This window comes from Anguilla anguilla, chromosome 17, assembly GCF_013347855.1.
Source record: "Anguilla anguilla isolate fAngAng1 chromosome 17, fAngAng1.pri, whole genome shotgun sequence".
Lineage (NCBI taxonomy): Eukaryota > Metazoa > Chordata > Actinopteri > Anguilliformes > Anguillidae > Anguilla > Anguilla anguilla.
In genome coordinates, this window is record NC_049217.1 from 21425685 (window position 1) to 21443184 (window position 17500).

Below are 17500 nucleotides of genomic sequence, written 5' to 3' on the forward strand. Positions count from 1 at the left end.
CAAAGCCACAACAGAATCAGAAGACAAGTTTCTGTGAGTCAACAGCTTGTGTGATAGGCGGCTCACAGGACATCAGCTTCAAGCACAGTTTAACAGTGGTCGAAGTAAGCAAGACTCAGTTTCAACTGTGAAGACAAGACTTCAAGCTGCAGGTTTCACAGGTCTAGTGGCAGTACAAAAGCCATTGCTAAAATAGCTAAATAAGAAAAAGAGGCTTGCCTGGGCCATGAAGCACCGGCAGTGGACTACTGAAGACTGGAAGAAGGTCTTATGGACCAATGAATCAAAATTTGAAATTGTTTAATCACGGAGGGTTTTTGTATGCTGTTGAGTAGGTGAAAGGATGGTTCCTCAGTGTGTGACACCAACTGTCAAACATGGTGGAGGAAGCGTGATGGTCTGGGGCTCTGGCTGGATCCAGAGTTGGTGACTTGCACAGAGTGACTGGTACCCTGAACCAAATGGGCTACCACAGTATTTTGCAGTGCCATGTAATACCCTCTAGTCAATGCCTAGTTGGTCTGGGGTTCATCCTACAGCAAGATAATGACCCAGAACATACCTCCAGGCTATGTCAGAACTACCTTAGAAGAAAAGAACAAGACGGTAGCCTTCAAATAATGGAATAGCCAGCACAGTCTCCAGACTTAAACCCCATCAAGCTGGTTTGGGTCAAACTGGATAGAAGGGTGAAAGCAAAGCAACCTACAAGTGCAATACATTTGTGGGAACTTCTGCAACAGTGTTGGGAAGATCTTTCCGAACAATATTTGATTTCCATTGCAGAATGAATGCCACAAGTGTGTTCAGCTGTTATACCTGCAAAAGGTGGCCACTTTGATGAGTAAAAAAATTTGAATAAATTGTGTTAAACAGAATGATTCCATGATTTCTATTTTTATCTCCAATTGCTTATTTGTTCTATGATTTAATTTCAGAGTGCATTGAGACACCTGCGTAAATTTCACTAAAAACTGGAAAAATGGAGGCGTTCTAAAACTTTTGTATGGATGATACAAACAAAACAGCATACTTTATCCTAGATGTGCAAACGTTGCTTTGAACAATAACAATATCTTTTATTAAATCTTATTCAGGGAGTTTCTTTATTGCAATTTTCTGTAGAATCAGGGAGGTTTGCTGCAGTGTGATATCAGTTAAACATGGAATTACTTACTCTCTTCATCACAAGTGCAACAGGCTGTTAAGGACAACAGAAATCCTGAAAACATAAAAATACAACTTGGTTACAAAAATATTTACAGTACATTTTCGGTATTTAGTATATGCTCTTACACAGCTTACATTCCATACATACAATCTATTTACATTCCAGGATATTTACTGAAACAGTTAAGGTTAAGTGCCTTGGTCAAGGGTCCAATGGAAATGCCTACATAGGAATCAAAACCTAAAAACTCACCCAGATATCTAAACATTAGGTGTTATATGGACACTCGTCATATATATGTATACACATACCTATACATATACATACACAACAGCATGAAAAAGATTACCTATAAACCAAACCAGGCCAGCACTGTAAACAAGATTACAATCTTAACTCACCTGCCTGATGCTTTAGCCTGAAAGATTATTTAAGATAATTTAATTCAAAATTTAAGGTACCTAACCTAATTAATGAGCATGTTCCACTCACCCAGTAACAGTGGCAAATGACCATTGTTCATCTTCGCTAGTTCTTTGCTGAGAGGGGTAGACTGATAGATGAAGTGCTGACTGAATTCTGAGGGAACATGCTTAAAAAAGCTTATTTTGTAAACCAAACATCTTATGCAAACATGGGGGCAGGAAGTTTTGATAACATGCCTGATAGTCTATGCCAGCCTGCACGACCTGTCACAGTTCTACGAAACTGAGCATCTCACAAAACAAGCTTCATACACTCATCATATGTAAAACTTCCACCAGATTGTGCCTGGCAGTCAGTGTTAAAATAATGGTATACATTGAAATAAACCTAAATCTAAAATTGTACTTTAGTACTATATTTTTTTTAAGCTTAGTCAGGTGAAAACTTTTAGTTTCATTCAAATTAACCCAAAACAAATTTAATTGAGTAAATCAAGAAATATAGGTGTAATAAATTGAAGTAGAATTTGGGGTGTCGTATTCAGCACTAATGTGTGTGTGAAATACAAAGACTTACTGCAGTGACCTCAGACCAGTATCAAAAATAGTAATCTGCAAACAAAGGAGGGAATCATACCTTCAATGATCTACAATATAGTTAAAGGGGTTGAAAGGGAAAGGGAAAAAATTTTCTTTGTAAATGTGGTCAAACACATGCAAATATCTCCTTGCAAATGTTTACCTGAGCGATCTAGATGTCAGTGAGGAATAAGATCATTTAATTGCAGGTGTTTTTCTACATATAACAACTACAAAATTGACTGCAACTGGCCCTTACGTATGTCACTAAAAAGTCAAAGTCAGTACTGGAAACATTTTACACCTGCTTCACTGATTCAGCACTGACCTTCAGCCCAACAGCTTGGTTAGGCTCTCTAAATTACCTCAGACAAATGAAGCTGGAGAGTGTGACATTAGTGAGTAGTAAGAGTATAGGGAAACAACGAAGACCCATGAAACAACCTCATGACAGTAAAAGAAGGACAATGGTCCTTCCCTCACATCCCCTGAATCCACTGTTTGAGATCTTGACATCAAGACTGCAGTCCCTATCCACCAAAAAAGGGTAACGCTACAAATGAAACAAAATGGGATTGTGCGAAAATAGTGCTTTCAAAAGTTACTCAATTTTATGGCAAGGTGAACGTTCCTATAATTGGAGAGAGCAAGGCTTGTGAAAAAATAATCAAGCTCTTGGATGAAAATAAGAACCTGAGAACCATACCTGTCCAATACCAAACAACACCAGCTACCCTTGCCAAACTAGAACAGATGGAAACTAAACTTGATTGTTCACCTCTGGCAGGACAATCATCCATGACAGTGACCTCATCAATGGCCTCCCTATACAGCAGGAGGGCTCATCTGTCAGAGATGACTGTAGCAGAGGGGGATACACCTCCACATTGAATTTACTGGTTGAGGCGGTTAATATGAACATGAATCTGGCTCCAGAGGAGTGATATATTTTATTCCCATCAAAACATGTGCAATGCAATTGCCATGAAGACATGGGAACAAGAGAAATTCAATTTTAGATTTTAATAGAATTACGCCAATGGTGGTAGGTTGGGTAGGCATGTGTGTGTGTGTGTTTGTGGTCTGTAAAATAAAGAAGAAAACAGAAGGAAAATTAATTAATATGCAACTTGACATGAGGGAAAAACGGAATATTAGCATTGCTGCTATAGTTCACACAGTATCAATTTATATACACTGATGACGGCCATTGTCATTAAATACAGCATTTAAAGAATACAAATGTAATGGAACATCGCGATAATCTGTCATGTGTTAGCATCGCGATGAAAGACAATGAAACATAAACCCCATCAAAAATACATCAAGTGATTCTCAATTACAAGAGAAATGCCGGCGGTGCAAAACTAGCAAACCAATGAAAGCCAGAAACTACGCATTTAACAGACTCGAATGCGTAATCAAAATAAAATAAGTCATTTTCCGATACTCACATTATTTGCATGAACGCAAAAGCAGCAAAACGAAATTCGGGGAAAAGTTTCCATAAATGGCTACCGCTCTGCCAGCTCACATACCGAATGAAACCGCAGATGCTGTTTTATGGGGAAAAACTACGCCGGCACACTAAGTGCCGCTGACATGCTTTCTTACAAGGACATTTACACCTCTAGCAAGGTTGGTTGGTAGTTACTTGACATGTTTCAGCACAACACATAGACGAGTCAAAAAAAATGGTAAATGGACTGCATTTACATAGCGCTTTTATCCAAAGCGCCTTACAATTGATGCCTCTCATTCGCCAGAGCAGTTAGAGGTTAGGTGTCTTGCTCAAGGACACTTCGACATGCCCAGGGCGGGGTTTGAACCGACAACCCTCCAACTGCCAGACAATCGGTCTTACCTCCTGAGCTATATCGCCCCCATAGCTGTGGTTAGCCACTTCAAATTTATTAAGCATATGCTATATTTCCAAACACAAAGAGGATATCAAACATTCCACTTCATTTCAAGGGGGTTATGTATGAAAAGGGTGTTTTTGTTGATATTGAACACTTATGTACAATCATACAATGATTGTATATATCTCTGTCGATGTTAAATTGAAAATGGTGACCCCTTTAACATTGTCTGCCTGGTAAGGCCAGTCAAGCATGCTTTATCCTGTAAAAATATAAGATGACATGTCACCTGAGAGATTTTGGTAAGTGTGTGGATTAATTTTCCATGGATACTGTCATGTCACATATTTTGATAGCTGCTAAATGTGAAAAAATGGTGACCCTTAAAGCATTGTCTGCCTGTAGACACCAGTCGAACCTGCTTTGCTGGGTTCATTCAGGAAGGGGATGACATGTCACCTCAGAGATTTTCTTGAATGTGTGGCCTTTTTTCCCATGGGTACAGTCAAGGAACATATTCAGGTAGATGTAAAATGCCTTCTTTAAAAAAGGCTTCCCCAAATTGTCTGCCTATGCATACCATTCTCTGCTGTGTACACATAAGATGTAATACGACTTTATTTTAATATTTAATATTGTCTCATAACTATTATCTGTCCATCAAATTCTCTCATATGTTCATATTATATACATGCACTACATGGCCAAAAGTATGTGGACACCTGATATCGAACATATCATCCAAAATTAAGGGCATTAATGTGGAGTTGGTCCACCCTTTGTGCCTATAACAACCTCCAATCTTTCGGGAAGGCTTTATACAAGATGTTGGAGTATTTCTGTAGGGATTTGCTTCCATTCAGCCAGAAGAGCATTAGTGAGGTCTGGCTCTGATTGGGAAATTAGGCCTGGTTCACAGCTGGCTTTCCAATTTTTTCCCAAACATGTTGGATGGGGTTGAGGTCAGGGCTCTGTGCAGCCAAGTCAAGTTCTACCACACCAATCTCGACAAAACCATTTCTATATGGACCTCGCTGTGTGCCCGAGGGTATTGCCATGCTGAAACATGAAAGGGCCTTCTCCAAACTGTTGCAACAAAGTTGGAAACACAGAATTATCATTGTCATTGCATTAAGATTGTCTTCACTGGAACTAAGGGAACTAACCCAAACCATGAAAAACAGCCCCAGAGCAAGAGGTGTCCACGTACTTTTGCTCATTTAGTGTATTCTATCCAGTCAAGAAAACTGACCCTACTTCCACACTCAAGACACAACTGCAAGACTCTATTACAAACATTAAATTCTTATGAACAGTTTAGAAACAAGAGAACAAGTTTAACTTTACTGACAAAACTATTTAATTTATGTACAGATAACCAAATATTTCATGAAATTATCATTCACTGTTTATTGTGATACAAACTATTGGGCCAAGAATGGATTTAGACATTCAGTGTGGGATACTGTAAATGAAGATGTTAGTTAAAATTAGTCTATTATTAGATTACAAAATATAACATATGAAAGCATGTTAGCTAAAAGCTAATTTTGTAATACATACCATCTACTTGATACTTGCAGACAAAACCCTCACGCAACCCATCAACAAACCGACACATCCCATCCAAGGTGATGCACAGTTTAACATATTTCCCAGCATGCCTAATAAATAAAAATTGTATAACACATTCCACACAGTCGCACAAGCCACCACAGACGAATATATCATCTTTATTTAGCATTTATTTTATACAGAAGTCTTCTTTTCTCTGACAATAATTGACACCTTCCACACTGCTTGTCAACTGCTTATTCAGTATTACTAAACTTGTAAAACAATATATTTACATGCAACTAACTACCAATTCAAGCATATGCAGTTATATCTATAATTCAATCTACAGTAACCATTGTTTGATATATTAAAAAGTATTTACGAATTAATGTGTATTTGTAGTTCCATAAAAAAGTTTTAATTGTTCAGTTCCTTATCGATGATGGTGATCTGCCTTGTCCATGTCTTTTGTGGGTTGAGATGCATCGTTCTTGAAAACATATGGAAAAAAAACCAACTTAAGTAAAAAAGAATGTGATCCCTAATACTTTTGTAAATGTATTTCTGGTCATTCAGCATTCAGGTCAGCAGCGTAGGGTAATGGTAAGGGAACTAAACTTATATCACAGATCGCAGGTTTGATTCCCAGCTGAGACTCTACTGTTGTGCCCTTGAGCAGGGTACTTAACCTGAACTGCTTCACTACCTATCCAGCTGTAAAAATGGATGGTATATAAAAACATGAGCTGTACAATTCACTCTGAATAAAATTTCTGCTAAATGAAAGTAATGTGTTATATTCATGTTCGTGGCTACATTATTTAGACAGAACATGTACTCATTCTAAAGTGCTATCGTATAAGGCATAATGGAGAATTTGAGCTGGCAAATGTGTGACAGAATAGTGCTTTCAGCAGTGTAGTGTAAACAGGGCTTGTAACTCTGAGGTTGTAAGTTTAATTCCTGTTGGAGGGAACATGTGAGGCAGCTTGGTTGGCCAGTGCCTTGCCACACCTTCACAAAACCCCAAGCTCAACCGTGTTGCCCCATGAGCCCTTTGTTTTGTCCATACTTAAAATCTATAAAGTTACTCTGACCCTTTGATCTTCTGACATCAAAACTCTCTTACCACAGTGTCTTTAGTAGCACTGTCTCCTGACGGTCCCTCTTTTCTACACAGACATGAGAACCACCTCCTGTACTCCTTTCGCACCTACGCAACACAGGGACCAATTAGCAGTGTCCACAAACATTCCATATTTTAACACTTACCCCACGTTTAGCATTGTGTAAAAACCCTTTCATCAACCGCAAAATAAAGTCTCAATGCATGAGAGGGTCCAGTCACCTCTTTGTTCAGCAGACAGTGAACGATGAAGATGAAGGTGCCCTGCTGTGAGTTCAGGATGATGAAGAGGTATTTCAAGAAAGGGATGCTCTGGAAAAATCCCAGGATCCAGGCGCACCCCAAAACAAAAAACTGGGCAACAATTTTGAAGATAATCAGTCTGAAAGAAAAACAATGACAGACAGATCTCAGATCTCTCTCAGTCTCCATATTCATAAGCTATTTATGCAGATGAAATAAAAAACAAACAAGAAGCAACCAGGAACTCATAACATATATTTGTACACCTACACTTCCATGAAGTTTCATGCATGCAGAGGCAGGAACACACACTCACCTGGTGTCTTTTGACTGGGAAACATTACTCTTCATGTTGGCTAGTGTAGGCTGCAGGCTCCAGATGATCACACCAAATGAGACCAAGTTGAGCTGTTCAAATTACACACAGGAAACATATACTATACAACAGCTCCTCAATCAACTGCAGAATTACATTTTTGTTTTAACAAGTAGCCACAGTCATATGTTATAAAAAAAACAAAAACAAAAAAAAAAAACATTTCATTGGTCTACCCTGCTGCTGGTACACATATTCTTCATTACAAATCTCCAGGCTTCTGAGGTTGAACCACTGTTTTTCAGTCACGAGCGTCAATTGCTTTTAGTGAGCTTTGCTGAAACATGGAACTAATTTATTAACATAGCCAGCCAATAAAGTAATGTTATCAATCTATTATTGTTACTGTCCAATTGTCTGCACTGGTATGCAATTTTATATAATTGTATTGTCTTTGCAGTTCTTTTACAGACACAAGTCATTTCTACAAGCCTATACAAACTATACAGTTCCAGACCATGAGCTCTTGCAAGTGACCTATATAATGCAATATTTTTGGCTTACTAAAATAATGTAAGACTAAATATTGTAAGTATTGAAGAGTAAACAGAACACCAAGTACTTACTGTGAGAATGGCAACGACTGGGCCAATAAAACTCCAATTGAAATTTTTTTCTTGTTTTAACCAGCAACTGAAATCAAAAGACAAATTTGGATCCTGATGACAGTGTCCCCATACTGTTTCCTGTGAACAGCTCTGAAGCCAGTTTACCTATAACCTTGTCGGTACAATTGACTGTTTTCAAATGTATGATTGGCACTGCAGTCAACCAATCCCTGCTCAGAAATGGTAGCGAAAAACATCTGTCATTTTTTACATTAATTCATTCAAGTGGATGCAGCCAGCTGACTAAATGTTCTATTGTTTTACAGTACATAACAACAGTCGCTAAGGGTTGGGAATTGTGGATATTTTGATAATGGTAAATTATCATGCCCTTCCACCAGTTATGACCTGCATAAGCCACTAGAAATAATAATGGAACACATTAAATAAAAGAACCTGGTCCCATTGTAGTTTTTCTGACACAATCAGATGATCTCTATCACAAAGAGGGGAAAAAACGTACGTGTCTTTGCTGCCATAACCTCCTGAAAACACTGCTGCAGACACTCCCACCACCACCATGGGAGCTCCGTAGCCAATCAGCAGGAGGTACAGTGGCCTCAGCCCCTCCTTCTGGATGACCTTTACTTTGGTCAGGCTTCTGACCAACAGGAACAGCTGCACAGTCTCCAGCAACATCCACACAAAGCCCGCCAGGAAGATGAAGTGCAGCAAGCCTGCAATGACTGCACACACCACCTGGGGGAGCCAGAGGAAACTAATCAAATCCATATGCTCACATATGTTAGCGGGTCTGTACACTAAACCCAACTTTGGGGCAACTAATCTGAAAGCATGTTTGTACAAACTACCAATTACTTAACACTGAAAGTAGGTGAACTACAGCCCAGCTACCCCATAAGAGAAGTATAGCTTATGAAACTAAAAAGTATTTCAAACTACTTTGTAAAAAATATTTTTAAAATAATCATTATCATGTTCCCCAGAGATGATGCATGCATGTGTAAAGCCTTCTTTTTTCACATAAGATTAACCATTATACAGCTTATTGTAGGAAACCAGCAACGTGTAGCCACTGTCTATTGACAGTTGGTAACTATAGTGGAACAGAGCATTTCTCACCAAACAGGATTAGAGGGAAAAGAGAGAGGGGAAGTGGTATTTGGACAAAAGGGTTTGTAAAAAAATATTTTAGGGCCAAAAGTAGTAGGTCAGTTCCTGTAGTTATCTACATCTCAAAATGACAAATGACAAAAAGTAATTAACTACTACAATCATGACACAATTTGAATGTAGTTGAACTACGAACAAACTGCTGCAAAATGTAATTAAACTATTAGTTTAACAACATGTACTGTGTACTACTCCCCAACACAGACAACATCATAGCTGTACACACATTATCACATTAATATTCAAGCCATCAGATCCATGAAAATAAAGTAACAAAGTAACATCTCATAGACACAAACACACTTGGTCAGTAGTATGCATTTGAATTCACACTTTCACACAATAATGTGTTTCCCTTGATCTCAGAGTTAATTCAGAAACAAATCTGTAGAATGGTGGAGTGTTTTTCTTGTTTGGGCTTGTTATGGATATCGTCTGTATGTATTTACAATTTGTACTTTGTTTCTTGATTAGCAGTTAAGTAGCACTAGTGGCTTATTAACAGTGCATCTTTACTCTCTCGTTAGCCAGGTCTGGCACTATTGCTTTTATTAATCCAGGAAATGCATTTTTGTTTCTCTTACATTGTAAGGTGCTCTGGATAAGTGCATCTGCTAAATGATTGTAATGTAATGTAAATCATTTTCTTCCAAAATAATTATTTGTATTGCAAACAATAGAATACACAGAATTTTAAATAATATGCAAGTAATACATTTAATTTCCATGGAAGCATAGCACCTCTGCACACACATACATATACACACACAAACAGAGACAACCATGCACACCACTTTGCCTCATACAACTGCAGGGAGGTCAGTTTATGTGTGGTTATTCACTTATGAATTACATGAAATTTGCATTCACATTTAACATAGAACATGCTAATCCAGAGTCACTTACATGCAAAAACATTTAGGCAATAAAGAGCTGATGCCAAATCATTAGGGTCACAAATGATAACAGCTGTTCACTCAGAACACAGGACCAGGGTGGAGAACCCCTACGGGTCCTGCGGTTCTCCAGGACCAGGGTGGAGAACCCCTACGGGTCCTGCGGTTCTCCAGGTCCAGGGTGGAGAACCCCTACGGGTCCTGCAGTTCCCCAGGTCCAGGGTGGAGAACCCCTACGGGTCCTGCAGTTCCCCAGGTCCAGGGTGGAGAACCCCTACGGGTCCTGCAGTTCCCCAGGTCCAGGGTGGAGAACCCCTACGGGTCCTGCAGTTCCCCAGGACCAGGAATTTTTGGGAGAAAGTGTGGAGCGAGTATCCAGATTTTTCATTTGCTGAGTACCAGTGCCTTGTCTTTGAAATAATGCAATGAGTTTTTTTTAACACAATAGTTCGGATCAGAAGCAATATTAGCGGGGGTGTCGTGGGTGCGACACACCCATATGAGCTGCCATAGGGGGCCCGTGAATACCCACACTACCCAAACATAGATTCTCATAGCATGCCCATTATGTTCTTCAGATATTCAGGTAGGACGAAGGTGGGGGGGTGGGGTGGGGGCTTCTCATCATGCCTCACACCCATATGTATGACAGGCTAGCTCCACCCCTGCTCCAGATCCAACCACCTTTGTGAGCAGATAACTTTTTTGAAAATATTGAGGTAAAGAATATTTGACCCTTACCGCATTCTCAGTGCGAGACACGCCCACCAGGAAGAGCAGGTGACCCAAGAAGAGGCAGATGCTGAGGTGGAGGCGGGCGGTGTTGTTGACCTTAGGGTTCCATGTGCACAGCAGGAATGTGAGGATGGCGAGGGCGAGGAAGGTCAGACCCACACACATACATAACAGGTCTACCATCTCCAGCAGAGGATCATCCTCTTCATTATTCTGTAGAGATACACAGAGCTTATCTCCATCCAAGTATCTAGTCATGTGTTCATTCATGTCCTTAGTAGCACTGAGGCACACCCTACCTGTCCCCCCGTCTGCAGGAGGAGGGCGAAGGTGGAGAGGTGGGTACAGCTGCATACAGTGTGGTTCTCATTGGAGTAGGAGACCGTGCACCCGTCCTCTGACCAGTGCGTCTCAGTTCCATTTATCTTCCAGTACACACAGGTAACCAGGCCAGCCTGGAACGTCTCCTGATCAGGAAAAGAAAAGGACACAGCACAGCAGTGTATCAGAGCACGGTGTGTGGGAGAGAGATAGAGGAAGATTTTGGTTCATGTGTGGCTAATTTACATTAGTGTTTTAGTGATGTTACACAAACATATACTTTCCAGTTTTACATATGGGTTGCATACTGTAGTTGATTTACATTAGTGCTTGAGTAATGAGTAATGAGGTAAGGCAGGTCTGGCACTTACATTGTATCATAAGTTTCTCTGGATAAGAGCATCCACTAAATTAATGTAATACAGTGAAACCTGTCAAAGGCAGCCACCCAGAGAAGTAATGAAAACTGGCTGTCATGTGCAGGTGACAGCCATACGAAGGTGACCCCTATGGCAGGTTTCTCTGTATTAGTGCATGAACAAAACCCCCTGCAATTTTCAAAGCTCTTTTCCCTCCGTCAACTTTTCAAATCACTTAGAATTTTCTGCAGTCTTGTCAGTGCCACTGGCTCACGAGCAGCCATTTTAAAACTGACACTACTTAACTTTCACAGAGTAAGAATATGACCACAATGACAGCAGCATACCCTTAAATACCAATCTACCATGGTTACTTAAAAAAGAACATAAGCAGATAAAGATAATGAAATTCACTGAAGCCAGCATGTGGAGACTCTTTAGCCTGCTAAATGTGTGTGTGCATGTGTGTGTGTGTGTGTGTGTGTGTGTGTGAATGAGTGAGCTAGTAAGTTCCAATCTAGGTCCATGAGGTGCTTCGCAACCAAAAAAAAAAAAAACCCGAACACACAAGAAGAAAAGGATAATGCAATTCACTGAAAGAAGTTGGCACATCCCTTACCGATTATCATTTTTTTCTTTCAAAGGCCATGTGTCAAAGATCAAAGGTCTTTGGACACTTTTCGGGAAAGTGCCAACCCCCTCAAGAAAAAAAACAAAGACAAATTGAGACGTTTCTCAGAAACACCAAAAGGCTCCGTTTCATAAGCTGAAATGTGACTAGTGGCCTTTATGCATCAGCAAAGCTCCTGTGGGACTATACGAGCATGGCTGCCAGCTGCTTTGTGCAAGTGACCGTTGTCAGCAAGGTGAGGATTAATTGAAATATGTTTAATTTTCCAAACCAGCAGTTTTAACCATTAACACCCTCATTTAACGTCCAGCACTCTGAATACTAAACACATGGACAACTGTTAAAACACCTGACTTACCCAACATGTCAAACATATTTATTTGAGTTAGTTTGGTAATTATTATCAAAGATATGAATTATCAATCAAATTGCTGAATTTGTTAATAGGCAGAGAAAACTGTTTGCGATCAACCTTCATCAAAATGTACAAATCACAACCAGATGAAAATGAAGAAATATATTAAGTTACAACAAATATTCACGCCTAATCTAAAGAGGAGATTCAACTACCTTAAGACAAATAACAATGGGTACAGACAGTCACACAAGAAATGAATGCAAGAATAAAACAAACCACAGCTTTTGTCCCAAAGTGATCCAAAGGGCAAAAACCAAAAGAGTGCAAGAACCAGAGATGAAACGCTGACCACCGCCAGACATAGATGCAGGACTCAGATGCCAACTTCCAACTGTTAGAAACTACTTCTTAAGTTTAACAAACCTTAAAGGGGAATTTCACTTTATAACACTTCTGGGGTCATTTTCACACCTACCCAGTCTTTTGTGTGCACCCCAGACAGTTTTTAGGTTGCTTGCTTCCATATTTAGATATTTGTAGATATTTGATACCCATGTAAGCAAACGCCACCCACCCACCCCATCCAATAGAAGCCCACTCAACATCAAACCCCATTTTAGGCTCATTGTAAACACACGTCCCTGCTTTTCATGACTATAATACAGAGAAAAGTGAAAGGGAATACCAAAAGGTAAACAACATGGACAGGTGGCCATCACACAAAGGTGACCACCAAAGCAGGTTTCACTGTATAAATCTAATGAGCAAGGATGCACATGTATTGCGTTTGGGAGGAAGAACAAAACGTGATTTCTGATTTTCTCAAAGGTGGCTTGGAAGTGACTGAACACAACACCATGAAAGGCTTGCAATTAGTTCTCTCCTATACTGTGGCGGGCCCAGTCCTGTACCTTCTTGTGGTGCATAGTGAACTTGACAGGCTCAGGGAGCTCCTTGTGCCTCGTCTTAGGCAGTGTGGCAGTGATGATGTCAGAATACATCTCTGTGATATTTTCACTTTCGAAGAAACTGGAACTCATGAACTTCTCCATCCCATCAATTGACATCAGAACAGCAGAAGCGGATCCTGGGCCAGAGAGACACTGGTCATGTTCCATCACCATTTTCATCACCACAGGCAATTTTGTCATCATCAGCATTACCATCAAAATAAATCTGACATCATCATCATCACCTCAAATCATCAGCTCTTACCGTTGTTATTTTTAGCAACAGCTGCAAGATTGATAGTCATCATGTTTCCCATGGCAAGCATAGCAGGCGTCTCAGCATCCCCTTTAAGGCTCACTAAATTAATGTCTGTGAGATGACAATACAAACATCATCACCAAGCACAAGATAGTTTACATCAATAAATGTAATCTATTTTGTTTTACAAGTTTGGCATCTGGTATTTTACTGTGTGGTTCATCCTACTGTGTGATATTCAACCCTGACCGTGTCAGTGCTAGCTGTTGTTGGCAGTAATCAGCTGGTTGTAGCATTGCTCAGATTAAGATGGATTCAAGTGGCAAGAATGTCTGTCTCATGGAATGGACACAAGTGGCATGACTGCAAATAAAGCTTCTTCAACAGTGACCAAGCAGCTCAGCTGGAGGACTGCATACGTAAAGGAAGTGGTGGTTGGCATTATGCCCTTCAGATGAAACCGCTCTGGCACACATTCTCCCAAACATATGGAGGACTGGTCTATGACTCAGAATCCAGACTGGGACAAAACCAGGTTTTAGATAACTAAACATGCTATGTAGGCACCCATTGACTCCTACCTATAGCTGGTGCTGTCACATTTTTCTGAATCACTTGTTTATCTTCCAGAGATGTGGGATCAACAAGGGCAGACACAAGCCCCTCTAAGATGTTCAGGACGACGTTGGCTATCTCTGAGTCGCCATCTTTTGGCTTCATGTTGGCTATGATGGCCAGGATCATGGTCACAATATCAGTCACTTTCTGTGGGAGTAAAAAAAAAAAACAGTTAATAGACAATAAATCATGGGAGAACTTAGTAGCAAGAGTATAAAGATCAACATATGCAGTATACTCCCAGTACACTTTGGCTCTTATACAGATGGATATTCCAGATTAAACTCCAGCATATTAAATGTTCAAGGTTCCACAAAAAACCACCTTGATCTTCTCCTTTCAGATGACACCAACATAAAATTATTGTTTTGACAATATTCGGACATATTGTCTGGTGTTGGGGGGAGAGGGCTGTGGCACAATTAAGATATAAAAACCCTATAACAACAACAAATATATTTCATGTATAAAATCTGAATCTTAGCTCCTAGTACAAACCTTCTCAGTCAGAACAAGATCAGGGTTGTCCTCCAAATCCTTGGTCATTTGGTCTAGGAAGTACATCTCAGGTGACTGTCCCTGTGTAGAAATAAGGTGAAATAGTGGCCTTCTGTATCTGCCACTATCCTTTACTGTCTGCTCCACAATCAGGTTTTCTTCAGAGTCAGATACCAACTTACCTCTGGAAGAGTTAGAGAGGCAAGATATTCCTCTGTACCTAAAAAGGGAGATTATTGATAGATGAGAGGGAGAGAATCTAAATACTGAAAAAAGAGAAACTCAGAAGGCTTATGAACTCACAAATGCTCACAATTCATTCCATCCACCACTTACTTTGGCACACAGTAGTCCCAGACACCCAGTTAACTCCAGTGGAGGAAATGTACCCTTCCATGCAGAGGCAGTAGAAGCTTCCTACAGTGTTGTAGCAATCTGTCCTGGCGCCACATGGGTTTGGGGCACACTCATCCACATCTGCAAGACACAAGCCATATGCTCGATATCACACACTATCAGCTAACCCTGTATCCATTCACAATTCTGACAGCTTTTGGGATGCTCTGACCTGCAGAATTCACAAACAGAATAAACAGAATTCACAAACAAGTTCACATGTCCATACAATAAAGCCCCAAACTTGGGTGATTTTGCATTTTTTCTTCTTCCTGCAGATTGTATTATCTCAAATGCTCCAGTACTACAATTAATAACTCTCCCCATTGGACATTTAGCTACATCAACCAATAACAACATCAGATGCACATGCAAAATGGACATGTAAAGAAGGGCACACATTTTTGAAAACTTTAGTCACCATCTTTAGTTTATGTGGAAGCTAGCTTGCTGCCAGTGATTGGCAATAAATAAATAAATAAATACATATATAAATAAATATGCTTTTACGGCTGTATAATCTTTGTGGGAAACTAATTAATATTCCTGTAATCCATTCTCTATCATTGCACACGTGAACCCCCAGTGAACCCCCATTTATTTCATGACTCAGGATGGGTATCGTTCATTTTGACGATACCCCTGTGAAAACAACACTTTCCAAACCTGAACCTTGATTTCCTTATGCAATGTTGATATTCAAATGATATCACAATGTTCAAAACAAAACGTCATGAATGGTTACCCATAGACTGGATTTCATGACGGCAGTTTTTATCAATATTTTTATAGGTCAAATTAACCATTGTGGTGTTTCCACTGTTAACCACTTTTTAACTGGGCTACTGAAGCTACCCTGCAAACGCCAGGGTAAATGCATACAACACCCTATTAAAAACCATTTAAAAATATGACAAACACTTTTATTTGTGGTATGGTAAAGGAAAAATGACTGAAACCATGCCTTTGAATGTATGTTTTTGTATGCTTGACAATCTCCAAACCAGCTGTAAACCAGATGGACCAGCTTAAAGGAAAGCTCCAGGCTTACATCGTTAGCAAACGCATATCTGCGATGTCAAATTCCTTCCAAGATTTATATATGATAATATATGCAATATATTTTACTTTTTCCAATTTTTCAGATGCTATCCTGTCAGGTTTCTTCCACATTGGCTCCAGTGTGTTATTTTCCTATGTTACCTTTCCTATGTATTACTTTTGCCACCCCCCTTCATGATGACGAGCATGGCGTACACAGCCATCTAGATTTTGATTTACATTAGCTAGCTAGCTAGTAGTACTTAGCTAAAAGACTAAAAGCAAAGTCGGCGATCCTGACCATACCCCAAATCCCCCACGAAGCCAGGCTCTTGCATTGTGGACTATTGAGGCTGCTAGCACAGGAAAGATGGCAGAAATGTCCTCTTAATAAATGATTGAAAGGAGTCAGTTGAGGTGGTTCAGGTATCTGATAAGGATGCCTCCTGGGCACCTCCCTTTGGAGGTGTTCCGGGCAAGACCACGACCGGGGAGGAGACTCAGGGGCAGACCTAGGAAACGCTGGAGAGATTATATTCACAGGCTGGCCTGGGATCGCCTTGGGATCCACTGGGAATTCGCTCAAGTCGCTGGGGAGAGGGACTTCAGGGCTGCTCTGCTTGCCGTTGCCACCGCAACCCTGATCTGGACTAATCATTTAGAAAATGGATGGACGGTGGATGTATAGTCTCTACCAGAGACGTCATGCCCGTTCAAACTGAGGGACTACCAGAGGCTTGTGTCCCCTCAAGATTTTTTATTTTTGGCCTCTCGCAGATATAAAATGAACTTTTAAAAAATTAACTTATTCATTTATAATATATATGCATGATGATCTCTGATTATATGAGTCAAAAGTATTCTTATAAATATGGCTGAAACACTGGTAAAACCCTAATCCCCTTTCCCTTGTGCTGCCTGATCCTCCGGGCAGTTGACATCAGAAATAATAAAACAGTCACCCATTGGTGACTGTTTTATTATCCCCAATGGGACAGAGCCCACAATGCACATTAGGACTGGATAGAAATGAGCAGCCATTATGATATCTTAGCATTAGAAGAATCTTTTTGTCCATTCTTTTCCTGAACTTATCGTCATTGTAATTGCAACATAGAGAAGCGAGTCAGTGAACCAAGGAGAAATGAGCTACCTTTCGAGGAAAGCAGACCTACGCCACTTTTGGCCTCTCTCATGGAAACAAATGATTGGACAAAAGTTCTCCGGTTTCCTCCCACAGTCCCGCAGACATGCAGGTTGGGTTAACTGGGCAGCCTAAATTGCCCCTAGGTAACAGTAGGTGAGTGAATGGTGTTTGTGTGCCCTGTGATGGATTGGAAACCTGACAAGGGCGTAT

General features: G+C 40.2%; 2 protein-coding genes across 4 annotated transcripts in view; both read right to left on the minus strand.

The window, feature by feature from the left end:
* LOC118216876 (adhesion G protein-coupled receptor E2-like) overlaps positions 1-3790 on the minus strand; it is a 40462-nt gene extending 36672 nt beyond the window's left edge. Inside the window, exons 1-2 of the mRNA XM_035398464.1 lie at positions 1664-3790; positions 1178-1222 (exon numbers count right to left, since the gene is read on the minus strand). Of these exons, the coding sequence (XP_035254355.1) occupies positions 1178-1222; positions 1664-1694 (76 nt within the window). The 5' untranslated portion in view covers positions 1695-3790. The remainder of the gene's footprint in view (positions 1-1177; positions 1223-1663) is intronic.
* A 1960-nt stretch (positions 3791-5750) lies between these two features.
* LOC118216877 (adhesion G protein-coupled receptor E3-like) overlaps positions 5751-17500 on the minus strand; it is a 42886-nt gene continuing 31136 nt past the window's right edge. For all 3 annotated transcript variants that reach the window (XM_035398465.1, XM_035398468.1, XM_035398467.1), the window contains 14 exons: positions 15043-15183; positions 14889-14926; positions 14707-14787; positions 14172-14355; positions 13597-13701; positions 13293-13468; positions 11012-11179; positions 10719-10925; positions 8411-8646; positions 7906-7972; positions 7280-7371; positions 6943-7102; positions 6724-6807; positions 5751-6084 (listed from right to left, as the gene is read on the minus strand). In XM_035398465.1, the coding sequence (XP_035254356.1) occupies positions 6028-6084; positions 6724-6807; positions 6943-7102; positions 7280-7371; positions 7906-7972; positions 8411-8646; positions 10719-10925; positions 11012-11179; positions 13293-13468; positions 13597-13701; positions 14172-14355; positions 14707-14787; positions 14889-14926; positions 15043-15183 (1796 nt within the window). In that variant the 3' untranslated portion in view covers positions 5751-6027. The remainder of the gene's footprint in view (positions 6085-6723; positions 6808-6942; positions 7103-7279; positions 7372-7905; positions 7973-8410; positions 8647-10718; positions 10926-11011; positions 11180-13292; positions 13469-13596; positions 13702-14171; positions 14356-14706; positions 14788-14888; positions 14927-15042; positions 15184-17500) is intronic.